Genomic DNA, 27,446 nt, shown 5'->3' with positions numbered 1-27,446 from the left:
CAGAACTACAGGAACCTAAGTCCTGGCCTGCAAAATAGCCATTAAACTTAGATGTAGATGCCTGTGTTCTGTATACAATGAGCAGAAGAGCTTAAGTGCTAAATACCAGGATTCCCAGCTACTGTCTTCTGACCAAGGAATGCTTAAGCTCCCTGGTGTTCCTGCATTTTATCTAATGCCCGTTTGATGTGGAGCAGGGACTGGAGCTCTTAAAGACCCTTTAACTCTTGTGGTTTTTTTCCCCAGTGGCCTAGCCTTTGAGGGAGAGATAGAAATGACCTCCTCATTGCTTTGTTTCGTGGGTTGAGTGCTTTCCTGAGAGGGAGGGATTTAAACTCTCTTAAGCTAAAGATTGTCTTGCTACATTTTGAGTTTCTTGCTGCTTAGGCTGAAAATACGGATTGTTAGAGAAGAGTGATGTGTTTACTGTTGTGGATGTGCTTTTCAATGCAAGCAATGCATACAGCATGCTGTGAGTGGCAATCTCTGCAGAGCATAAACCCACATCTGCTGAATCAAGGCCATAAACACGCTTAGGTACAGAAGTACCAGCTTTGTACTCACAGGCTTAAATGTGATATAAACCACAAGCCCGCAGACTTACATTGCTTCTGGGTATGTCCAGAAGCAGTGCTTAAAGAAACTTTAGGTACTAGGTGCTGAAAAGCTGGGTTCATCAGGAGACTTTGGGGACAGCAGTGGAAGATTTTGTGACTGACCTCTTGGACTTTAATGTCTAAATGCTATCAAAGTGCCTTTTGGAATCTGAGTCTTAGGTTTTGTAGCTGAAGATAACCTTATATATTGATGTGCATAGAACACTTTTAACAGTTTTTTCTTCTGCAGTCTTGCTGAAGTTATCAGAATTATCAGTAGTCTTCTATTTTGAAGAGTTAAACAATTAAGTGAGGGCTTTCAAAAATCTTTTAAATTCGAATGTCTGCTAAATTCAGATGCAGACGTTTTGCAGTTCTGCTTCCTTCACCCCTGGATGCTAAGCCTTAGTGGTGCTCAGTGCTTTTACGTAGGAGCTGGTGTCTAGCACCTGTGCAAAATAAGCTTGAGAGCCAAGCTGCCAGATACAGTTGAGAATCACTCGTGAAAATGTTGTCTTAAACAGCGTCTCCCCAAACCACAGGAACTGATGTTAGATCCAGTCTTAAATGTCAGGCTTTCTGACTCAGTCCTGTGCTTACACCACTAGATCACATTTTACTGTGAAGGTTCATGTGTTCAGGCAGTGCTTCATAAGCATCATGTGCTTTTTGAAGTAGATCCTTGGTTTCTATTACAGCTATGGTTTCCTCTTCTGTGTCTGAAATAGGGAATTCCCCAGATTTCTCCCAAGAGCATTTTTTTGGTAAGTTCTGGGTTGTGCTCTCTCCCTAGAAATCTTCTGGTTCAATTTTACTTCATCAGTCATGAGCAAACTCTTTTAGTGGTGATTGCCATCTACAGCAAATAGCATTCCTCTACTTCCACCAGGGTGGTTTTGTATGTTGTCTGTCAAACTGCTTTAAACATCTTGTACTTGTTTCTGCCAGGGTTATATCCATAGAGAGGCTGCATTTGCGTACCCAGTCTTTGCTGTGATATGTGATAGTATTATCATATCTAGAAAACCCATGCACATAAATCTAGTGGTGTTGCTTTCATAGAAAACTTGATTTATATTATGCTTTCTGGATCCTCTCCCTACACTGTGCTTTTTAAACAGTTGTCAGATGAAATGGAGGGGCTTTTCTGATCTGCTTTGGTTTTTCCTGGACTTCCATACTTGCTGTTCAGGACATAAGGCATTGGTTTAATGTCGTCAAAGTCCTAGTTTATCAGTATAGCATCATTTGAAACTATAGAACCTCTTGGGATATTGGGCCTTAAGTTTGAGGTTTTGAGTATAAGAAAGCAATCTCTGCTTTTGCTCCCTATTTTTGTGTTGTATGTTTCTGTAATCCTTCAAATGTGAAGTTAGCTGCCATGAAAGTCCTGCAAATATTTTTTTATATTTGAAACCAAATTCCAGAGTATGTATGCATGTGTAGTGGGTTGTGAGTGATGTGGAGTTCACTTTTGGGGCAAGGAGGAGTGGATGTGTAGGTACATGCATCTGCTTTCTACGTATGCTCTTCTTCCTTTTCTGTTTAGTAAAATTTATGTTGAAATTGTACAGCCTTACATAGAAGAAGTCAGCGAAGATAACTGAAGTTGCTATTCTGCAAAAGCAGAGTGAATTCAGGAACCCCTTCATAGCCAGAGTCCCCATAGTTTAGGCAGAACAAGCTAACAGCTTAATTATAGGTGTATAAAAATACACAAAGACAAACGTAAAACTGGGGAGAAAAGTATGTGACATTTCCTAAATGGAAAGCAACAGATTTGTTTAAATCTAAACAAATAAATGTAAATGGTTGTGTTTGGGATGTAGTGGGATGTGTGCATATACCCATGCTTTTTTTTCAGTGCAGTGTTTGAGAGTGTGAGTGACTTGTTAAAGTGAATTTTTGATTTCTTGAGTGCTTTTTCCTTAAGAAGTGGTTGTCTCATCAGGTAGTCTAAATGTAATTGTATATTTCTGCTATTTTGCATAGGGTAGACTTTGCATTCTTTCTATAAGTGCATTCCAGGAATAATAATACTTATATTTTGGCTGTAATGATGCAATTTTCCAGGACTTTTGTTAATAATAGAATGGAAGGGAAAAAAAGCCAAACCCACTTGTTTGGTGGTGGTCTTGCAAATTGACACAAATGGTCAACTTTTGATGTAGAAACTCAGCTCTTCCTCCCTGCTAAGTGATTAGTATATAACGGAATCTGTTTGCTTTTGGCAATTTTGGGGGAAAATGCATTTAAAATGGCTAAGATTTCCAAGTGTAAATTTGGCTGTAGTAGATGTCAATAAACATGTCAAAAGGATTTTTATCCTGAAGTCTTGGTATGTGTTATAGTTATATTAATGCTCTGAATTGCAGTAGCTCCAGTGGAAATCTTAAGTCAGCGTTTTGGAAACCAAGATTTTAAATGATGCACTTGTGAGTGTATTTTTTACGTTATTTTGACAGAGGAGTTTAAAACTGAGAAACATTCTTTTCTACAAGAATATTCAAATTCTTGTCTGAATCCTGAAGTTATATTCTCCTCTATGCCTGGACTAAATCATCTTGCACCATTTTATGACACAGCTGCGTTTGTTTTTACTCTGAATTTTCTTAACTGACTGAATTTTTTGCTTTATTTTAATAATATTTATAATTAGTGTGCTTTTAATTAGTTTGCTTTTAATGAATTAACTCTAGAAAAAGACATGGTACCTGCCATTCTGCCGTTGTCTAAAAACTTGCTTTAGCTTTAGCTCCCCTTATTTGAGGAGAGTTATAATACATTGATAGATCTGTGTAGTTACTGTCCTATGCACTGAAAAGAAAATACTATATGAGTTGGAGTTTAAATCATTCAAACAGCAATATAGATAAACTGATCTCCTTTCTCAGCTCAGCTTTTTCCTTTCCCCCCACCCCAGCTTCTCAGTGCTGAGCACAGCTCCCAGAGCAAGACCTCCAGCTGCTGGTGTCTGAGAATTAACTACTGCTTAATGAAAAATATTTTTCGTCCATTTACTTTGAGAACAAACTTTGGCCCCAAACATTTCAGGAAACTGCAAGTTGCACTGTATTTTCAGTTGTTTCATACCTAACATGTAAGTTTTTGATCAGGATGCTAAGAAGTCACTGAGAAGTTCAAGAAGAAAAGATTTGCAACACTTTTTAAAGATCCTGCTAGCTGCAGGGTTCAGTGTGAAGGACAAATATCACATGAGTATTTTTACTTTGGGAAGAGGAAAATAAGCAGAGAATGTTTAATAATATCTTGAAGGACATATTTTATTTTTGGATGCTCTTCTTAGAAGCTGAATTAACTTGTATTATTTTAGCATTATCTTGTCAGCTTCTCGTATACTTTTGAAAAAAGAAAAGGGGGACGATGACACCCTGAATTTTGCAGAGGTTGCATTTTCCATGTGTAAATATACATTGACATGTGCTAACCTAATAGAAAAGAAAATGCCAGTTCTACATGATTTTTCACCCCCTCTTTGTGAAGTAAAGCAAGCATTGATTTAAGAATGGAAGTGAAATTGAGCCATCACAATCTCTAGATCTGGTTTGAGATAGTGGAGGCATGAAGCCAAAAGATATTGGTGACTGTTGTAGAAACCAGTCAACTATTGCTTGTTGAAGTGTGCAGACATGCACTGAGGGTCTTTTTCTCTTTGCCTGTAATTGAGAAGCATTGTCTTAATTCTTTTTAATCTTCTTACTTTATGCAAGCTTTATAATCCTTATAAGGAATTGCTTAGTACAAATTACTGATGTTTGTATTTCAGGGCTCTTTTCTTTGCAAGGTCTGCCTGCCAGTTGCTACCCAGTTCTTGGAGAGTTGCAGTCCATTGAGTGTAATTGTTCAAGGATTGTATTTGATTACTGCCTTACTGGGACATTTCAAGTGTGTTTTTCCTGGTATGTTTATGTGGTATGCTTATTTACTAATAAAAGGTTTAAATATCTGTGATTGTCTCAGTGTATCCTGTAATGTATGTTACAACCATATTATGGAAATCATGCCATTGTGATGTAACGTGCATATATTACAGCACACACGTGTTTTTGTTCTAATCGAGATCTCAAAGGAGTTTTAATTGGTCTTCACTTTGAAATCTTCTCATGTGCTGTGAACAATCAGCACAACCAAATGTGTTAAACTTAAGTCAGTATTGCAGCAGTTAGCACCTCTGAATCTCTCTATAAAATGTGTATTTATAACAAAATTACAATTTTCAAGTGCAATGCCTTCCTCAATTGGTGGTTACTTTATTTTCCTTCTGCTCCTCCAAAGTTTAGACACATGATCTAAAAGAAAATCTATAAACTTAGTGTTGGGCTCCTTGCTCTTTGTTCTTTCTCCAAACAGAATTAATTTTAGCAGAGTACATTTAATGTATTTTTTTAACTAGTTTTCTTGTTTGGCATTCTTTGGCTTACTTGGAAAAGCAATTAAATGGGTCTTCCGTTTCTTCAGTCTGTATATAGGCGCTCTCATCATCACTAAAAATCAGCTTAGGTAAAGGTGGTGCTATTGTATGCGTATGTGTACGGTAGTGATGATCACTAACACAGTATTTCAGACGTGGTAAGACATTTCCTGCCCTAAAATGTTTGCTGTTTAAAACAGTTTTAACAGTGCAAAACCATGAAACAATGTTCTAGAAAAGATAGGCTGTGGAAGGACTTCTGGAGAGGAGGGAAAGGGTCGGAAGAAGTTAGAAATGAAGAGGAGGGAAGAAATGAAGTGACTATTTTAGGCTTTGGGGGCAGTACTCCAGGCGCTGTGAAGCAATAAATGGGGCAAAGGGGAGAACAGTCAAGTGAGAAGAATGTGGAGTGAGTGGGAGTAGAAGAAAACGTAATGCGCTGCCCGGCAGCCTGGTATCTCCTTAAGCTGCCAGTGCTGTAGCTCAGAACGCCAGCACTGCTGGAGCTGGAAGCACAGAGTCTGAATTTCAAGAGGTGTGTGTGTACATCTGTGGAAATTATGAACGAAAAAATTTCCACTAAGTGCTGAGCATTGTTGCAGAAATGATGCCTGTATTGCATTTGTGTGTTATACCACACTGTGCCAGTTGTGTTTCCTCTCTCTCTCATTTTCTTTTTTTTTTTCCCTTTTTTGATAAGTGCTTTTCTAAGGGGTTTCACAGGAAACTGCAGGCAGATCAACCAAAGATGAGAAGTCAGTGTGCATAATTTGTTCTTCACTGAATATGTGTGCAATCTCTCATTTAGTTAGTTATTCTGGAATTGCTTCCTTTCCTCTCAAAAACAACATGCTTGCAGTTATCACTACTTTTGAAAGAGAATCCTTAATATGAAAGATGTTTTGAAGTCTTTGACTGTTCCCTGTTCAAACAGTGACATTATTGTGAGAGGTATTTTCTCATTGTTTCTTTTTTAGAAAGAATTTTTTTAAAAGCTTGGAGGATTGTTATTCATAACTGTATAGGCTAAAGATATGAGAGAAGCAATTTTATAAGGAAAGATTTACTTTATTTAGACCAAATGATCTATTTGGAGTAAAAAAACTTGACAAACTTTTGGGAGCTATAGAAGTGCTTAGTGCTGAAAACTTGTAATTTTTGCATAGTTTTATCTGTTTGTCTAGTAAAAAGAAACTACCTCTCATTACAAGTATTTGTTCTTTCTGAAGGCTTGGAATAAAACAAAAGAGTTGTTTGAAGATGGAAATGTGTTTCCTACCTTAACAGTTCCTACTGAATCCTGCAGGTGTTCAGTCTAGGTGCTTTAGGATGTAGCTTATAAATAATAATTTGGCTTTTAATCATGCTTTTCAGTTGAGTCCTCTTGTTACATCCAGGCTTTAACCTGGATGATTACCATAGCATCACCTAAAATAGAGACAATAAAACTGAGGTTTCATGGCCTGAATCCACTAACTTTAATAAATGAAACAGAGTGAATAACTATAAACAAAGAATGTGAAAGTAGGTTATCAAACCATGTGATAACATCTATTCCTTGGAAACATGAAAGTACCTATTTCTGTGTCAAGAACTAAACCTTGTTTAAGTGGTATTATAAGCTGACTACAGTTTTCTTGTGTGCTTAAACTTCAGTGCATAATGTTGAGGCTTCTGTGTGAAATGATGTAATTATCTGTGTGCCCTATCAGAGTCAGGTATTTATATTTGAAAACCTGGGTCTCTGTCATCTGGAGGATCCTTATCAAGATGAGAGCTCAACTGCGTGGGATAATACGCAGTTGCATGAGAGGAGACCTGGTTCTGTCCCTGAATAGTTTGCAAGATGCAACACGTGAAGTGGCGTCTCCCCCCTCCCCTCTTTTTTTAGGGAAGGAATGGAGAGCAAGGGTTACAGTAATTCTCTTGAAAGTAACATTGGCTAACAGCGTGCATAAATTGGTCCAAATTGTCTTTAACAGCCAGTCATTTTCCCTGGGAGAAACTGAAGGTGTTCTTGTATGATGGAAAAAAAAAGATTAGAAAAAGCACTTGTAGGTTGTCTGTATTGACGTTTTTCAGCATTGTGGATTCTATTAGAAGTTGACTATTACTCTGATCACAGACTGATGGAGAGATCAGTGGTAATGCAGAACATTAGGAAGTGATAGATTGACTTCTTAATATTAAAGCTTCATTAAACTACTAAAATGACGCTTTTAGGAGGTGCAGCACAAACACTCCAGATGGCAAAATTGCAGCAGGGTGTCCTTACCGTCTATATAGTACAAATCAGTATCATTTAACTGCTGTTGGGTAAACTTCTGCTTCATGTCCATTTTGCACCTTAAAGCTCTCTGTCCCCTACTATTCTTTCCTACCCTTGTGCCTGGCAGACAGCCGTTTTGTTCCATCTTACCTTCAGAATTGCTATTTAATTCTACATCTAAAGAGTATGCTTAGAAATAAATGCAGCACCTCTTGCTTTACTGACTTACTTTGTATAAAAACGCACTTGGACAGAGAAGAAAGCCTCACCTGTTTCGGTCGGCTGATCCATGCTTTAGAACAACCTGTTCTGGGAGAGGCAAGCTGGAACAGCTTGTGGATCTATCTCCAGAGGTATAGCCTGCTAAACCTGTTTGCCTTGTAAAAGCTGAGGTTTCTGCTCAGGATTAGAAGTTATGACTTTGATTTCATCTTCCTTGCCACTTGTGTATTCTTTACCTAGCTTTAAAAAAAAAAAAAAAAAAAAAAGTCGCTAAAGTACCATATTTTCCTTAGGTCTATAAAATGTCCGTTTTGTTGTGATTTAAATCGCTCTGCTCCCAAAGTTTTTCTTTCGAAGATCAGATATTCGTGTCGATTTTTTTTATTAGTTTTGTGTGTGTGTGAAATCTTGTTCTAATATTATTTTTTTCCATTCTTGTTTTCTGAAACAATTAGTGCTGTGTGTAGGATATTGCCTGCCAATGGTCTATGTGTACAGAATTACGTGTGAGTGAGCTCAAACCAAACAAAAAACATGCACTTCTCCCTCACAAAAAAGAATGCACGACCAAACATACTGCATGTAATCCTAATCGCCACCTCATTTTCCACTTCAAGGCAGTATGATCTACACAAGATATGGGAGCTGATAAATGATGATACAAGTTATTTATTTTGTTAATTGTTATTTCATGTGTGATATAAAACACCATTTTGTGGTCTTGTGTACTGTACTTCAACTTCCTCTTTGAAGTTAGTGAGTTATCCTGTCTGTGTCGCCCTCCTGAAACCAGTAAAAGGTGTGAAATCCTGCAGGAAGCCCAGCATCAGAGGCTAACTGCCTGTCGGACTCAACAGCAGCCATATCGTTCCATTAATTTCTGCAGAGTTACATCAAAGCCCTTTCAACTCCTTCAGTCCATGAAAGCATCTCTGAAACAGCCCCATTTGCTTTTTATTTTGTAACAGCTATTGGTATTTTTCCTTTGAATCGAATCATACTTGGAGTAACCTTTTAAGACAGTAGCTAATGCAGCTGTAATTTTTGACAGAGTTTGCAGAATAAATGGGATCAAACATGGATAAGACTTAGAACCACAGAATGGTTTGGGTTGGAAGGGACCTTAAAGATCATCTAGTTCCAACCCCCCTGCCATGGGCAGGGACACCCTCCACTAGACCAGGTTGCCCAAAGCCCCATCCAACCTGGCCTTGAACACTTCCAGGGATGGGGCCTCCACAACTTCTCTGGGCAGACTTCCGCAGGAGCTCCCCAAAGGGAAGCCCAGCAATGTAAGCAGTGGTGCTTAAGGTTTAGTAGCTGGCCTCCTCCCTCCAGACATAATTGTGAATCAATTTCCTTTATGATAAGAAGCACTGGGCTGCTGGATGCAATGAATCCTTTTTAATTAGTCATAGAAGAGAAGTCCTAACCACTTGTTTAAAGGTCTCAAAACACCATTAAGAGGAGATGAGGGTGCAGTCTGTGACCAAATTCTACTTTGAATAATTACAGTGTTACTGCCTACACTTCTCCTCCATATTCAAGTAGATACAGCATTCTTCTTTGCTACTTGGCATAAATGATTTTCTGCGTGCTAGTAACTACTGCATTCCAGCCTAGGGGTGGTGGCATCTAGGAGATGGCAAAAATTCATTCCCATGTCCATGTGAAGGGAGATGTTGCTGAAGTTTAGCAGGGAGAAGGAAGCAGACCCTTTGACAGCTCAGTGGTAGTTGCTCTTGCAGAATCCCAGAGATGCTCGAGGTGGCCATTCTTGTGCCCTTAAAGAGCGTACGGCTCTGTTTCCTGTAATGGCAGCCACAAAATGCTAATGTGTGTGGAGCAGGGCATGTCATTTCCTAGTGCGCTGAACCAACAACACTGATAAATATTTAGGACAGATCAGATGGTCTGAGCACATGTGCTGAGGAGGAATGCTGTACTTAGGTAAACAACTAGACATTATCTGAGATCCATTTTAAATATGTGCTGTCTCTGTAATAACACTGGGTGGTTGTTCCAGGTACAAAATTTCAGTTAATCTGCTGCGTCAGTTTGGGCTTGCAAGTCCAAAAATATCTTATTAGTGATTTATGTCTTTCATTGTTGTTCTTTTTTGTCATACGGTTATCTCTGCCCACGCACTGCTACCTAATCTTGTACGTTTTGCGTGCTGTTCCTGTGGTTATTCTGTGAGAAGAAAGCTTGATGTCACCCACGGAGCAGCACACGCCTCGCTCTGCACTTGAACATTAAGTTTCTTGTGTGAAGGTATATCTGAATTTTATCTCTCTAGAGTGAAAGTAGCTAGCTTACCAAGAACCAAATTATTTCTCAAGATACTAGGAAAATGTTTGGCATGGACTTCAGTGCTTCGGTTAAAGCTTCAGAAAACACAAAGCTTTGAAGAGAACTTCGAGCTTTAAATCTTTTATATCTTTAATTATTTTTATAGAGCTGAATAATATCCTGTACTATCTGTGCGCACAATGCTTGAATTAATTTTGTGTTGATTAAGGGGAAACTTTTTTCTTTTACCTTTACCCTACTCCTTATAATCCTGCAAGCCAGTTTCTGGTGGAGTTAGCTTCAAGCGTTCATTAGCATAGCCTGGGCCTTTGACATACTGCACTGGTGATTTATGTTTGTGAATATTCATTGTAGCAAATCCAGCGGCTTTTCTGCTCGCTCTGTTTTTTGGAGAGTACCATGCAAGATATAAAATCGCCTTGCAACCTGTAACTAACTCCTTGGGGTAGAAGTTTGCTGTGTTTGAATCCCTTTGCAAAGAGTACTAGTAGTGCAAATGTAGCATTGCTTAGCAGAAAGGAAGACTGTATAAAAGGAGAGGTGGCAGGATAGTCGCCTCAGTTCACTGCGTGTGTTTGTTAATACCAGTCAGCTTCCACCCATCTTGAAAGCTGTTATGAGAGGGCAATTAGGAGAAATGCAAATTAATTCTGAAAAGAGTAAGGGAATCACAAAAGAGAAAAAGATAGCCTGTGAGAGAACAGGCAGGGGATAATAGAAAACGCTTCCAGAGTTAGAGGCAAAGATATGTGAAAGAACAAGTAGGAAAGGAAATGCAAGAAGATTCATTTTCCTCTGTATATACAGTGATCAAAGTCTGAAACTCTCAAATTCTATTTCCATTTCTGGCATAACTTGGTTCTATGACCTTGAGAAAACCTGGTTCCCTAAGGGTGCCACCTGAGAAACCCTATTAGTTCTTCTGCCATTTAAGCTAAGTTGTAGTAAGATCATATAAGGGAATAAATTTATTATTTTTAGGGAAGGAAATGACATACGAAGAGACCTCCATCTGCAAAAATAGTTATTTCAGAGTCTATATAGAATTTGATAGGCATTTTTTGTCAGCAATAGGAGATTTGGACATAGTGCAGCATGCTGAAGCATATTAGTTTCAGCTGATGAACTTGTTTGGAATATCTGTGAGCTTTTATTGAGCATCATATCTGCAACGTATCTCTATACTAACTGGAGAAGATTTACATTTTCTGAATGTACAATGACTGAACAAGTGAAAGTGTTTAACCACTACAAAAGCAGGGTGTATATACTGACATTGCTCCACAGAGAAGTTTCACTGAGTGGTATACCTTGCAAGGAGAGCCAAGGGGGATGAGAAACTCTCCCAATTGCTCATCTCCTTCCCTCTAATTAGCAATCGCTGTATGAGAGTGCCTTTTTAAAAAAATAACGAATTACTATTTTTTAATAGGATTGATATGTTAGCTTTTGTTTTGTACAGAAAGTTTGTACAGTTCTGCTTTCTGTGCTGAAGCTGGAAACTTCAAATACAGATATTTCTTGTTTCCATCATTATTGAAGTGAAAAGGTAATTTTTTCAGACCTTTTAGAGGAAAATGCTGTGCAGATTGCAAAGGTACTCCCAAAGAACTCACAAGGTGTTCAAGGTGAAGCAACAGGCAGCTGAAGCAAATCTCTTCAGCGTGAGGGAGGGAGGACTTGTTCACAGAACTAAGAACATGGTATCTTCTGTGCTGCCTGTGTGCAAAATGTACGTGCTTATAGAATGCTCTCTTCTTTTCACTGAAGTCAAGAGTTTTGTCTTTGAACAATTTGGGCCAGGATTTTACCATGTCTGTGGTTGGTTTTTTGGTGCTTTTTTTTTTAATTAAATTGAATTTAAATTGACGCAGGTAATCATGTATTCTTTAGCAATCTTAACTGTTTAGACAGGGGAGGATATTTGCTATTTCGCATTCTGGTTTCTATTTTTACATTTGTACCACTCTCTATGTTAGCTAGTACTGGTGAGTGCTGTCAAAAGTGCATCATAAATTAATTCATCATGAGAGCGCTCTTTTGATGCATTTTGATTTAAACATATTTATCTTTAAAATTTAGGGTCCTAGATGCTCAGCTACAGTACTCTCACTGACTTCTTTGTTTTCCTGTAGCCACATCTTATCAGAAAAAATGGCACTATTCTGTAGTTTTATGCTAATGTCATTGTTCCTTAAAAGAGAAAGCCATAAAGGGGGAGCATTTAGAACCTTTCAGATTAAAGTAGTCACAGAGCAAATTGATTGATTGATTCTAAAAGTGAACAAAATGAGCCATGTTTGTTGTTTTAGAGAAAGATTGAGGTCAGCCCCTGCTTTTTTTTTTTCCTCACTCACCCCTTGGACGTGGAAAAGTGGTTAGCATGATATAAAAAGGGTGTTGTGCAAGACCATCGTTGGAAATGATAGGTAAATCTTAGTGAACGGTCTACTACCAAAGATTTGGAGTGATTGGAATATATGGGAGACAGTCATGGAAACCCCCAGAATGGAGATGATTAGATTGGGCTCAGGGGCTGGAGAAAGGGATTGAGGTGGGGAAACTGGGCCTGTGTGTAGTGGGGAGCATTGTACCTTCAGCGACCATAACAACAAATGACTGTATTTTGAAATAATAAGTAATGTGGAAAACTGAACTACTTTCAGTTCGACACTGCTCTGTGCTTAGCAACGACACTCTTCAGAAACTCATGGTGGTATTACTAGGGATATTATTTAAAAAACAAACAACCAAACATTGAAAATTAAGCTTCATGATGTTTAAGATATTGCTAATCAAGAAACAACTTCTTCACAATTTATCAATTATTGTTTTAAAGTAAACCTAAGAAATGAAATTAATTTTTTTTCTTGCCAACTGTCCACCACCATAGTGTTGGTAGACATAACAGTTCATTTCCTGGATACTTGAAAAATCATGTTTGTGTGTTTTGAAAATATTTTTCTTTTCAGACTGTATTTCTTATGGTGGCTACAGTTAAATAATGCACAGAATTGGAAGGTTGAGTTTTTGTTGTTTTCCTTCTCCATTTTTATAGCTTCCTCTTTTAAGAAAAATTTCCAACTGACCAATTGAAAAAAACCACAACAAAAACAACAAACTCTAACAAGCAAACAAACCAACAACAAAACCCCTAAAGTACAGCTTCCTTGGGGAAGTTAAATCTAAACAAGTATACAATAATAAATAGTAGGAGAAGAATTAAATGATTTATTAGACAATCTTTACTTGTGAAAGCTTCTTAACTCTTACTACAGTCAGTGGGATTAAAACATGTGCACTTAAAACTTGAAGCACATCCCAAGGGCTTTCCTCATTTGCATTTTACTTGCTCAAAGTAGTTCAGGTTTGCATACTTTTTTTTAGGTGCAGTGGATATCGTAGCTATTCAAACAAAATTAAAGCATTCCTAAAGCAAAAGAGTGCATTGGAATGGGGTTTTAAGAATGAAGTGCTTGCTTACTGCTTTCATACTGTTTGAAACCTTTTATTTCTGGCTCTTTTCCAAGGAGTTTGTTTTCAGAGAAATATTGTTGCCAAGGGACGAATGTTGACTGTGTTGTGTTTAAAACAGGCTGATATTAATTTCATTCTTTTAGCTATTCTCCTTCTCTGGGTAACTTTAAAAGGTCCTTCCAATTTCCAGAATACTTAGGTAAGCCCTCAGAACATGAACGCAGCAGTGTCTCGTCGTTTACGTGAAGAATATATTAAAGAACTGGCAAGAGCTGAACTCTTTTTTGTGCACAGTCAAGAAATGTTGGTTTCAGATGATTACGCTAATTAATAACACACAACAGCATTAGTGAATGCAGTAATTTCTCTCCCTTTCCTCTTTTATCTTTAAAGTCTTTATCCGAGCCAGTTGTCATACAACTTGTGTGGAGAGCTGCTTACTGCGTTAGACCAGAGGAACAGGCTAATTTTTTTCAGGACCTATTCTGTGATCAGGGCAGCATGATCTGGAGCAAAGTCAGTCTTTGGGGTTTTCCAGTTCCCTGTTGATAGTGTGAGCCTAATGTTTTGCATTAGGTTTTAGTTCTTTCAAGGATCAGGCTGAGTTATTTAACTTGCCTCTTCTACAGAACAGTTTTGTGCAAGCCTTCTTCAGCTGGGCCAGTGCTGGTGGTCCCAGTGATGGGACTGTTACTTACTCATCCTACCAGAACTTGCACAGAGTGGTTGGTTGGGTTTTTTTTTTTTTCCAACTAGCTCCTGAATACTGAGGCCAGATTGTGTTTCTTAGTCTTCTGCCTATTTCAGAGTGTTAGATTGTTTTGTTCTGTACTAGGTAAAATGCCACGTTCCAAGTAGTTTTGCTTAATACTCAGTACTTCAAGAAATACTGGGTCAAGAGAGCATAATGTACATAACTGCTGTGCAGAGCTCACCTTAGGGTGCCAACCCAGCTGCCCTGCCCTGCTTGTGCAGGAGCCCTAGAGGACAGTCAAACAAGCTGACCCCAAGCAGGTGAATTTTCCCTGCCAGCTCTCTCCTCAGCCTTCCACATCTCTTGCAGACTTGTTTTTGGGCCTTCTCATCCTCTCCTCTCATCCCTCCTTCAGTGGGATGAGTTCAGTGTGTCCTGTGAGTTTCTGGGAGAAGAACTCCAGCAAGGTTTTATGGGTCTGAACTCCAGCCCTGCTTGCTCACAGCCCTGGCTGCTGACCAGTGCTCGATCTTCCCTGGAACTAGCTGGATGTGGCCCAATAGCATATGCTCAACTTCTGAAACCTTCATGGGAAGCTACAGGCCTGCTGAACATAGGTGAAGGCCAGCTTTAGTGGTCAAAATCTTGTTTTAACAAAAGGTCACATACCTTTTGCCAGCTATGAGCTCTTAATAGACGCATGTGTTTCTTCCCTCAATTCGGACTATGGAAGCCAGCCTTCCAACTCACTTGAATCCCACTGTGAAAGCTCCCTTTCTCTCGGCTTTCCTGCCACTCATTAGCCTCTTTGTGCTTCCCTGAAAACCTGCTTTAATCCTGACACCTGCCTGGAAATTTCTCCTGATAGAGATAAACATTGGCTTATCATTTTGATAAATTCTCCAGATGTAGTTGTTTGAAAAACAACTAGAGGACTGTGAGGATGTTGAGGGGACTGGAGCATCTCTTGTATGAGGAAGGGCTGAGAGAGCTGGATCTGTTTAGCCTGGAGAAGACTGAGAGGGGATCTCATTAATGCTTTCAAATATCTAAAGGGTGGATGTCAAGAGGAAGGGGCCAGACTCTTCTCAGTGGTGCCCAGCAACAGGACAAGGGGCAACGGGCACAAACTGGAACACAGGAAGTTCCATCTGAACATGAGGAAAAACTTCTTCACCTTGAGGGTGACCAAGCACTGGCACAGGCTGCCCAGAGAGGTTGTGGAGTCTCCTGCTCTGGAGATACTCAAAACCTACCTGGACACGATCCTGTGCAACCTGCTCTGGGTGATCCTGTTCTAGCAGGGGGGTTGGACTAGATGATCTGCAGAGGTCCCTTCCAACCCCTACCATTCTGTGATTAATGTGCATTTACAGTGAAGTTGTTCAAGTTAATAAATTGGCATTCAATTTATGGATTACTAGGGAACATAAATAACTGCATACAAAACCCTGTACTATCTTATTAGCATTCTGTTTAAATAGCTTTATATTTTTATTTGTTTAGACAACTTCGACAGAAATTTCTGAGTATTCATCTGATAATGACAGCGAGGGAGGAGAGACGAGCCTGGCGACCACTGCTCCAGTATCTGCTAAGAGATTATGGTCAAGGTCAGGAGTGGACACGGGGGATGTTACAGCACGACCAGCCAGTGAGTGGCTGAGGTCTGCAGAGGCCCTTCTCCGCACCCCCGGGAAGCAGGCGGGAAAGGCCCCCCGAGCCCCCACCGAGTCTGTGAAGAAGAGGAAGCTAGTGAGGTAAATGCACTGTCTGCCTTAATGAATTTTTCTTTTTTAATTGCAAGTAGAAGAATACTTACAGAAGAGTAGGAAAACCTTTCAAGGATAAACATTTGAGATGCAAGTTCCAAAAACTTAAAGAATATCATTTATCTGTGAACAAGCAAACAAGGCAAGAAAGAATTCAGTTCACTTTTAAAATCTGTGGTGAAAGCTCTCAATCTTGAACTCCTGTGTACAAATCAGTACGGTTTTTGCACTTCTAATAATGCTTTACAGTGCATTTACAGATGTGTGAGTGGACATACTTCTGTTTTAGCTTGCAATTATTTCATTGCTTTGTGCCTCTCCAGATAGTCTGCAAAAATACCGTACCTCTGGTATTTTTTTTTTTTTTGGTCCTCTCCAGATTTGCCAGGGTAAAATTATCAAAAATGCTGTAGGAAAGGAGTGGATGAGCACCAGTGCTGAATAGTGCAGGACAGAATGATTTTTAGGCAAAGGTGGGATGTATTTGGTAATCTGAAGTTTAAATCTCTGTGACTAAATTAAATAAATTAAAAATATATATAACTGCTGAAAGAAAACAGCCTGAGCAGTGGAAGCCTGATGTTGACAATTCACTATTTCTCTAGCTAATTACAGTGCAGAAATGGTCACTTCCTATACCGAGTTAATGAAAGTTGCTTTAAGTTAAATGGTATGTGTGAAGGTATGCCTCAAGCTATGGAGACTACAAACGGTGCTGCTATAGGTATTGTATTTTTAACAATATGGTTCTTTCTTACTTTTTTTACAGCTGATTCTATGTACAGTAATCAATCAATCAATTACTTAAAAGTAAATCTTGACTTTGGTTAAATAGCCATACCTTATTTTCCTCTAAAAATGTTCTTGGCTATTTCAAAATGCTGAATGAGAGAACAGATTTGAAAGTCCTAATTACTGAGAATCTCTATACTTGAAAGTACTTTGTGCAATCAAGCTTTGCTTCTTGTTACTTTAAAAAACAAAGACACAACTGTATGAGGTCAGACCAAAGCTGTAACCCCCAAAAATGCTTGTTAGTAGCCAAAAGCATGTATGTGTGAAGGTTATAGGAACAGGACAAGTGTATAGTGGTATTTTGCTCAGATGCACTTCCAGTTTCTAACAGTTTACTGCTCAGTAAGTGTTTGTTACTCTCAGTGGGTTTGTCTTGTTTGTCTTTTCGTGAGTTTGCCTACTAGTTTTCTGAAGCCATAAAAACTTTTGGCTGCTGCAATAACATCCCAGGGTTAGAAGTTCTGTAGCTTAAACATGACTTGAATCTGCACCTACCAGCTTTATTTCATGACCTCTACTATCAACAATCTTAGTGCAAAAATCTATTTTACAGCAAAGAGTCTCTGAAACAAGTGTATAAGAGAATAAATAGCTTTAAAAACAAACAAACAAACCACAATGAAATAGAATGTAATCTGTCCAGAGTGGCCAGAGGAGCAGAACTTGCAGGGCTTTTTACTCTTCCATCCTGTGGTTCCACCTTGGGTTCCTTTTGGGAATAGGGAAGCAGGCAGGAAATTCCTTAGTTATGAGTTTTGTTTATCTAGTTATTTTGCTTGTCCAGGTAATTGTCATCTTTTCACTCTTCCTGTTCAGGGCATTAATTCCACACGTGTCTCCCATTTTTCCTTTTACTGCTGATGGAGAACACTTTCATTGGTGTGCTAACAGTGGATATAAGAGTCTGTATCCTTGATAGGACAGCACAGATTTTCAGTGCTGTGAAAGCCAGTTTAAGGAGAGGTTTGTCAGCTTCTTGATTGATGAAGTGACAACTCCTTTCTGGTTATATAGCTAGAAGTTACACAGCAGTTGTTGGCTTGTCCTTTCTCCTTCCTTCCCACCTCTGCTGCAGATTGAAGCCACAGCAGAAAAAGCAGCGAGCAGGAGAAATCATCCTGGAAGCTGGATCTGGCCCACACGCTCCCGCTCGGACCATTTGGAACTGTGCAGTAGGTGTAAGGGAGCCAAGACCCTCTGCTTAGCCAGGCTCTCTTTTTCCGGGCTGGTGCCTAGGGAAGCATGAATTGAGCAGAGATGGTGCAGGTGGTAGAGCTGCTGTCTTCCTATGTGAATTCCTGTGCCAGAGGTTCTACCCCAAATCCAGACTGTATTAATTATGTTTACTTCATGGAAGAGTCCTGATGTAGGTAGAATAGGCCTCCTATGGTTTTGTTTCCACTTTTAAGAAAATAGAAATTATTTCTATTTTCATCTTTCTCTGCTGTTTGAGATGACTAAAGCTATCTTCAAAAGTAGAGAGAATATTTTCAAATAATTTTAGCTTATATTTTCTGAAAAATCTTATACCATGTGTAACAGTCTCTTCCAAATTCCTTAGGCACACTGCAATCTCCATTTTTATTTGCATTATCTGATTGCAGCTATGTTCCTGTTACCTCATTGGCTACATTTTTCTATGAAACCTCAAAGAAAATCCCTAACATCCCCTTCCCCCCTCCAAACCCCAAACAAAACAAACAAACAAACAAAAAAACCAAAGAAAAGAGCTGTAACAGTCTGTGGAAAAGCTCAAGTTGTTTTCTACTGTCCTGTCCTCCTGGAATCTTCCTGGTGCTACAGTGGAATTTGGTAGTTGCCTGGATGGGAGGGAAGAGTTTGTTTGATCCTGTTACATATGTAATTGTCATAGACTACAAAAAACAAGATGTAACCAAACCAACAGAAATCTTTGAAAGTAAGTTGATTGTGGATGATTAAAATAATTCTGCTGATCCTAGTGTTAGAAATTTGAGTGTAAATTCAACACCTTTGAGTGGAAATAAAATGAGGGACTCGTCTATGTCCCAAAAAGAACATGCACCATATACAATGTTTCTTATAATGAGTAAAATTTGAAGGGGTGTGGTGCAATCCTCCTCTGTTAGGAGTTAAATGGAATTTTGGAAAGTGATTAGCATCTGCAGACAAGAAGGGTGTGACAGAAGCAATTCCTCCCCCACCATACCTACCAACTGGTCTATTGTGTGCCCTTTTGCCAAATTCTTGTATGTCTTCGTGTATCCCCTGTAATGTTAGGTTTTGTTTTCAAAATTGTTCTAAGTAAAGATTGTTCTTCTTTCTGCTATGGTCCACAGGGAAGAGCAGGTAGTCTGTATGGTGGTGTTTATCCTTCAGAGGTGTTGGTGGTCCTGGGCAGGTTCTGAAACAACCTGAAGGGCAGTGCTGTAGGAGGTACCAGTCTGTCATGCTAGTAGCAAAGTATCATCTCATTCACAGCCATCAACACCACTGCTCCTGGACATCCTCACCTTAAACATTGGCTTTATGTGCCATCTTGTGTAACTGCCTTCCTTAATTTAAACAAAATTGGTCATGGATGGAGTGGGAGTGGTATAATTTTCCCAGGTATGCTGAGAGATAAATGTCATTGTACTGCACCCATGAGCTACTAAGGGAGTTGGTAAGGAAGTGCTACTAGTGGTACTTGGTACTGAGGTGAATTGCCTTGGTGATCAGGTCAAGAGGTGTTGGGTTCAGATTTTATTCCACCACAAAGTTTCAGTTTCTAGGCTTGAGTCAACACTGCACGAGAAAATAATGCAAGTGATTTGCAAACCTGAGGGGAGAGAGTATATACTGCAAATAGCAGTTTTCAGGAAGTTCTTTTTAGATTTGGAATTCATGTTAATGTTACAGGGTAAAATGGCTAAACTGCGCTAGTTCCAAGTCTCTCAAAATTCCTTTGTGAAAGAAGGGAGAAATTAAAAGTATTGAAAGTATCAGAGTTTGTTACGTAGGTTAAACCAGTAACTAGGCTCACTCAGTATTTATAAAACAGAAAACTCAAAATGCATCCACTCAGCTTTTCTTGTCTACAAGTAAACCTTTCTTAAAGGTTTTATGAATTGTTTGCTTTTTCTAGTAAGATTTTATTTCCATCAGAAAAAAAACACAAAGTAGTCTGGGTTTCAGTGCAGGAAATAGATATGTTAGGTTATATAATGTTAACCCTACTTCTAAATCTGTCACGTTGCAAGAGCTTTTAGTTGTGAAGAACAGCTGCTTTAGCATTTTGTTTGTTTTTCTAGTATTTGAGTGGCCGTTTTTATTTTAATAGTAAAATAAAATCTTGGGAAATTCTGTTTAATTACCATATATCTGCTTGAATACAGACCACTTACAGATCTAGTCTGCTAAAATTAACTTTTGTTATCAAAAGAGAAGAAAATTACAGAATGTCCTGGTATTACATGGAGTAAAACGAAACCCGGTTGTCACATGAGGCCAACTGAGGTCCTGAAAATAAAGGAAATTGCCAAGGGAGGAAGGAGCTGGCACAAATGAAGTGGGCTTTTACTCTAAAATTGGGTCTGTTCTTTGTTATGTCACATACAAGTAGCATGAGGGTGTAACAGCAACAGACTAGCCCTTTTGACTGTCACGTTCTTACTCTGATTTTAACTGTTGGATTAAGTTTTCCTTGCTCGTGAATTTCTTGTTGGATTAGGAGAATATAACTGAAGAATATCATGGCTGCACCACAGATGTACCACTTGTAATCACTGGCAATGTACGTGGGAAAACTATTTTGCACTTACTGAAAGTTAAAATATGTTCTTTTTTATAGAAAGTGTGGATAGTTTCACTGGGCCAGATGTTTGATGTTAACAGGAAAAAAACCCCACATTTAGTAAAAAAAAAAAAAAAAAACCCAACCAAAAAACCACTTTCCTTAATATGACAGATTTCTCCAATTTCATATGTAATGTATTTTACTGATTGGAATGATTTAGCAGGGTACAGTTGTTCTCCATCAGACAGAAGTAATTTTGGTGCCTTTGGTTTGTTTAACCATGGAGCTTGCTTTTCTATGTAAGATCTCTGCTCAGGCAAGCCAAAAGCTTCAGAATTGAAGGGAAGGCTCTTCCCTTATCTCGTGGGGCATGGCTGTTCCCCATCAAAACTCGTTCCTGCTGAGTCTTCCTCTTAACTTTGTTACTCTAGTTTATGAGAAATCGTGCATGTGAGTCTTGCACTTGATTTTTAATTTTATTTTTTTTTAATACTGGCCAAAAAAAGAGATAAGTTATTTCTTATTTCCTTATTAAATCATCTTAAATCTGCTGAGAGCCTCTCCTGTAAGAGAGGTAGGACAATCTGAAATAATTTTATTCTATTAAGAAGTCTGAAGAGCCAGAGAGCTGTGGTAAACTTTTCAATGGTGAATTGTTGGGGCTTTTTTGGTGGCTGGCAAGAAGGGGTGATCAATGTTTTGAAAACTATGAAATGAGCAGGCCCCCAAAGCTTACCTATTTCCAAAGATGTTCCTGAATTATTTAAAATATTCTCTGTGAAATAACTTGGCTAAGTAGAGGCATGGGAAAATCAACCGCTTATAAAGTTTTAATTAAAATCTTTCACTGGAGGCCATATGGGATGTAGAAAGTGCTCACCCACCCTGTTCTCAGCAGTTACAACTGTAATCACTTTTACATCTCTTCCTCTGCGCTGAGGCAACTAGGACCTGGAAAACAAATCTCACAGAATCACAGAATGGTAGGGGTTGGAAGGGACCTCTGCAGATCATCTAGTCCAACCCCCCTGCTAAAGCAGGATCACCTGCAGCAGGTTGCACAGGATCACGTCCGGGCAGGTTTTGAATATCTCCAGAGCAGGAGACTCCACAACCTCTCTGGGCAGCCTGTGCCAGTGCTTGGTCACCCTCAAGGTGAAGAAGTTTTTCCTCATGTTCAGATGGAACTTCCTGTGTTCCAGTTTGTGCCCATTGCCCCTTGTCCTGTTGCTGGGCACCACTGAGAAGAGTCTGGGCCCATCCTCTTGACACCCACCCTTTAGATATTTGAAAGCATTGATGAGATCCCCTCTCAGTCTTCTCCAGGCTAAACAGACTCAGCTCTCTCAGCCTTTCCTCATATGAGAGATGCTCCAGTCCCCTCATCATCCTCATAGCCCTCTGCTGGGGAGCCCAGAACCGGACACAGAACTCCAGATGTGGCCTCACCAGGATAGAGTAGAGGGGGAGGATAACCTCCCTCAACCCATTGGCCACACTCTTCTGAATGCACCCCAGGATACAATTGGCCTTCTTGGCCACAAGGGCACATTGCTGGCTCATGGAGAGCTACACAAGAATGTTGAAGCTTTGGTGTCTATGACAAAGAACTATTTTTGATTTGCCGGAGTAATGGTGGTATAGTGTCCAGACACTACTTGCAAAGGTTTAATTGTTAAAGGTGATATTGAGGATGTCTCTAATATACGCTGGTTGGAATTTACAGCTGAAGACATTGTAAATTCTCTAGGTGGTCACTTCTGTCTAATGCAGTTGCTGAAAGATTCCTCTGGCTCTTACAGTGCTATGAAAATGATATCATTGTTACACATATGTTTTATGGAGGTGACCTCCTTTGTGGAACGATTGAAAAAAGAGTGGTGAGAGACTATACGGACTCTAAAAGACTTTTGGCTTATTGAACACTTTTAAGAGAGGTTCCAAATCCTTGAATCCTTAAGACTCTAGAAGAGGCTTTCAGTATGTCTGCCTTGTTGATTTGGCTAGTTTTAAAAATCCCTGTCTAGATGGGTACAACGGATCAGAGCACTGAAACGTAACTGCTGTGCAAGAAAATCCAGCATCCAGTGCTGTTTACTAAATCACTGCCTGTCTACTCAGTTTATATTTTTTTCAAATAAACGTGGAAGTTTTTTTTCTCTGTATTTTTGTATTGGCAGACAAAACTGGCCCTTGATAGCTATGTGTTAGAAATTATCATTTGCGTTACAGTACAGATCTTCCATTTTCCTTTCATTTTAGGTGGGTACCTCAGATGCTGTTGATTTGACTTAGAAATTGTGGGTCGGGAGAAACACTGATTCCTTTCCAAGAGAAGGACCCCAGAACTTGTAGCAGAATATAATTACTTGACAAGTTTTATTGGGACTTAAAATTATTGCTATCTACTTTGGTCTTTGCTTCTTTTATCACGTAAGAAAACAAATTGTGTAATGCTTTGATTTCAGAAAAGTAGCCCACACTTAACAAACAGAATTAATGCCAGCGACCATGGTAATGGTGGTTCATCCAAGGTAAAAGTTTATAAATTGAGTTGTTGAGTCAGAGCTTGAGTGGGGCTGATCTGTAAAGCTAAAATTACTCTTTCTGATCCCTTATTTCATGAAGCCAACAGCTTCTCTTCTGTGCTGCAGAGAAGGTGGGCCTCTGTAGCGGAGACTTGCGCTTGTGTGGCCAACATTCTTCAATCACATCTTTCATACCTACCCCTGCTATTTTGTACACTAAAGGAGCACTTGGTAGTGACTCGCAGCATTCGGTGTTCCTTATTCTTTTGCAAGTTGTAAACTAGCTGATAATAGCTGATGGGTTTGCAGTGTTGACAAATTAAATGCCAGCATGCTTAGGAATCTTATTTTCTTCTTTAGCAAGCACCCCATGGAGTAGAAATGGGACAGCTGAGTGTTGTGGAAGTCAGTTACTTCACCAGTTAACTTGGAAATATGACAGGAGTTCTGTCCTTGCTTTGAAAAGAAAGAGGGAAATTGCCCAGTCCTGAGTTGAGGACATACATAACACTTACAGTGTTTTGAAATACATGGAGTCCCGAGTATAGTGTATATAAGGAGACACCTCAATAATGAGATGCTTAAGTGTTCACTGTTCTTAAATTCAAATGAAGTCTGGAAAGGAGCAAACTTGGACGAATGTGGGGTTATTTTTGGTAAGTGCCCCGCTGAATGAAAACCTTAATAAATAAACACAGAGAAATCTCCAGCACTTCAGAAAGATTGAAAATGACTTTTCAAAACACAGCCTACTCACTAATGCTTTTTTTTTTTTTTTTTTGCCTTTTTTTTTTCTTTTTCCTTTTTTATTAGCCTCACTGGAGTTGGAAGCTGGGGACCAGCAGCCTGAGAGTTATGGATCAGGCCCAGTGTTACCTTTTGGTGATACTTCTCACATAGTGGCACAAAACTCATCAGTCTTGCTGTTGAAGTTTGTGGAAACGGGCAACCACCAGAAACTGAGCTTTTGTACTAGATGCTGAGCTTTCTTATGGTCACCAGAGCTCTCTTTCATGTGGATATTATTGAACATGGACAGTAATGGCAATGTGTTGTTTTAAATATAGTATTTCAACTACAGTATTTCAACAAGCTCAGATTTAGTACGGAAATAGGACATGGATTTCTGCTTGTTAAATCTGTCCGCCTTCAGGGCTTTAAAGGAACAAAATAGTTGTACTGAAAGTTTCATGATTAAAAATAAAAAGGTTGTGGGCAGTGGCGATTGTATCTGAGCAGTTTGGCTTCACTGAACAGCCTTTGCATTAACAATTTGCCAAATGCGTTCCATTTGCTCATATTAAAACATTTTTGGGGACAAGTTTGAAGTGCTGGTCAGTAAAGTATGCATCTCAACTTAGTTTTTATTATTAAATACAGTTTGTCAGTTCCCTTGATTACAGAAATTGTACATTAGTGATCAAAATATATTTGCCAATTATATACATATACACACACACCCCTCCAGATGTTGGGTTCATCATGGAGGACAATTAAATGCATCATAAGGGCTAGATCTGTGCAAATGAGACAACTGAATATCTTTTTCTCAACTTCTTGAAGCAGCTAGATACATAAGTAAATACAGACTGCAGATTAACCAAGACCTGGTACTCTAAACTCCAGTCGCCACCATCGGTGCCAGCAAACCTCTCGTATCTCGCAAAATTAAGCCAAACAGTTTCTGCACCCTGAAAAGCCAGGAAAGCTAGGGTATTTTTGAGAGGGATAATGTGTGGACAGTGAAAAGTGAATATTATTCATCTGTACCTTGTATTACCAAAATATGCAAAAAGTTACTTCCATATGATTTTACTATGCCAAAAGATGACTCTTAGTCCCAGTAAACCCAGTTAACTACGAGACACTGAATATAAAAGCTCATTAGGTATTTAACAATCCACAGATGTGCAATTGGGAATAAAATAATAGTAACTTTAACCATTTAGCTTTTTTCAAAACATGGAGTTGGTTCTTACACTGAAGCCAGCACCTGCTTAATACCATGCTTTGCTCTGTGTAACGCTGTCTTACCTCTCATCTGCGCAGCCAGGAGTGACTCTGACTCTATAGTTCACGGTATCTCACAGCACATTCACAGCGTTTTCAACAGTGTGGGCACCTGTACTATATGAGAAGGAATTAGTTTTCAAATGTTGTTGTCATAAAATCTGTTAGAAAATTTAACTGAAAACACCTTTTTGTTTGTTTTATGTGTTTGAGCTATAAAAGGGGGTTGATCCTTCTGGGTTTAGAGTTGTGTTTATGTTTAAATTTCTTTGTTTCTATCTTTTAAAAGAAACAAGCCTTAAACTACCAACTCTCTCTCTCTTGCCATAGAAATTCCTTTTGTGCATGGCATGTCGTTGAATTGTATTTTCCAATTTCACAATGTATGAAACAGACATTATATAAAAAAAAATTTCCAATGACCAGCTGAGAACCTCTCATAAATGCATTCTTGGTTATATTTTATATTCTACAGCCAAGCAAATGCAAAATGCTTTATGATGCTTTCTGTTTAAACTATTTTTAACTGCATTTGGAATGTGAATGGAAGGATAATAATTAATATATCAATGAATTTTATTAGCACAAAGAGTTGCTAAGGAAAGGCACAGTTTTACTTTTCATGACCCTTTGTGATAACAATTATCTTAATACAGACATGGTTAGCAAATTAGTAATGACATTGTGTCAGTTGGACCCTCCCTGGTAGGCATATCAGGCCTGAAACAGGAATGGTGTGTTACTGTTACGTGCAATAGCTGTGAAACCAAGAACTTGCTTTCCCTCATGCTACAGGGCATTCCTGCCATGGGCGAAGCAGTGGTGGGCTTACAGAAGAGCAGGGACTAATGAACTGGACACAACCATAGCCCTGTTCAGGGAAAGGGGGGGACTTCAGGCTGTGGGCCAGTGATAGCTGCTCTCTTGTGCAGGTACCTAAAGGCTCTCTAACATTATTTGAACAGAGAAAATACATTTCTTTGACTGTTGTCTGTGGAGGGAATGGAGTAGGGTTTTAGAACACTCTGTTGAACAGTTTTCTTTCAGCAAAACAAGTTTTTGAGATACTAGCTGCATTGTGAATCACTATAGTCCAACTACAGAGTTCAGTTGCAGACTCATACATGCAAGACTTAAGCAAGCAAACTCAAAATGCATTTAACTGCTGCATTTCTAAGCCTAGCTGAGCTGGCATCTACCCGTTCCAGCATGGCTTGTGTAGACCATGCAGCCAAGCTGAATTACAACTGCATCTGAGAACGGTTCCCTGGCAAGAAGAGAAACTGGGCAGAAAGTTTGCTGGAGTTTGTAGAACTGTCTTGCGCACAAGTGTCGTGGTGCAGTAATGCTTGAGTGCTCAAGTTTTGGGGGAAATGTGGCTGAGCAGAGTGTTAGCAGAGTAGATTATCCTGTATGAAGTTCTGTGCTTGACTGTGCTCTTGGTACCAAAGTTTCCATTGCACTTCTCCGTATTAGTTGCCCCTGTGTCTTAAAGTCCATGTTAAAAGCACGATTAAACAAGTTTGTTAAGCTTACCTGGAAGTTGACTGGAGCCCAAGTTTTCCTAAATATTTTTGCTTTTCTCCTTAGTATAGCAAGTTTTATAGCTTGTTATGTGTGGGTTCTTTATTTTGGGAGTTTGGGGATTTTTTCCTCCTCTGAAAGAGTCTGAGTTTCTCTCTTCCCTGCCTGAACCACACCAGCCATAGAAGAGATGCAATAATGTAAACTACAAAACTTTTGTGGATCATTCTGGGTCAAATGTGGCTCTTGTATTTCAGTGTGTTCATTCTGTGATCTTTAATACTAAGATGTTTAGCCATCCCATCTAATAATTCTTGTGATAGTTATGATTTGCAAAGTATGTAGTTGTTCATTAGAAATTCAGCTGAGACTGCTAACTAGTTTTCATATAACCTGTTGACTTGTCTGCAGGTGAAATTGCTTAGTAATTGCTAACCAAAGAGAGATTTTTTTTTACAGCCTACTTGAAGTGCTGCTTAGCCTTTTTAGCTCCTTCTTGGTTTCCACAGGTGTGACTCCCCAGTTTCACATTTGCAGTGTGAGCTTTACCAAGCTATTTGGCTTTTTCTCCCTAAACTAAAAAATTCTATTAATGTGCACAAATAATCATAAGGTGGTTGTATGTTATCTCAGTTGATTCCTAAAGCAGTTTCACCCAAGGACGTGTTTCACCTTAATAGAAATATTTACTGATATACTGGATAGTATTTGTTATGGAAAAACTTGCGCTATAAGGAAAGAATGAAGTAGGTTTTTCTGCAAATAACTTCTTTGAAGCCAAGGAAAAATGCTCGAATACTCCCATAGTAGTCCAGAGCTCTTTGTAGTAGCCCAAAGACAGCTTCCAACACATTTGTCTTTTTGTTCATAAAGTGAGAAATTATGTCTTCTGGCTTTGAATCCAGGGGTAGGAATTGCTTCAGTGTTACCTTAAATATATTTGTGCTAGATGCCACTCCTCTGCTCCTCACCTTGGGAATGCTAAATTAATTTCATCTTGGAGAGTGTTCAGACCACTGAAACTGCACACTTGACCCAGCTTGTGAAATGAATCATA

At 39.1% G+C, this 27,446-nt stretch overlaps 1 protein-coding gene across 1 annotated transcript in view; it reads left to right on the top strand.

The window, feature by feature from the left end:
* Positions 1-27,446, top strand: part of SPIDR (scaffold protein involved in DNA repair) — a 210,561-nt gene that overhangs the window by 40,287 nt on the left and 142,828 nt on the right. The window contains exon 6 of the mRNA XM_075744139.1: positions 15,510-15,763. Within this exon, the coding sequence (XP_075600254.1) occupies positions 15,510-15,763 (254 nt within the window). The remainder of the gene's footprint in view (positions 1-15,509; positions 15,764-27,446) is intronic.

Source organism: Balearica regulorum, chromosome 2, assembly GCF_011004875.1.
Source record: "Balearica regulorum gibbericeps isolate bBalReg1 chromosome 2, bBalReg1.pri, whole genome shotgun sequence".
Classification (NCBI taxonomy): Eukaryota; Metazoa; Chordata; class Aves; order Gruiformes; family Gruidae; genus Balearica; species Balearica regulorum.
Note: the sequence above shows the minus strand (reverse complement) of the source record. Positions and strands in the feature narration are given on the sequence as shown.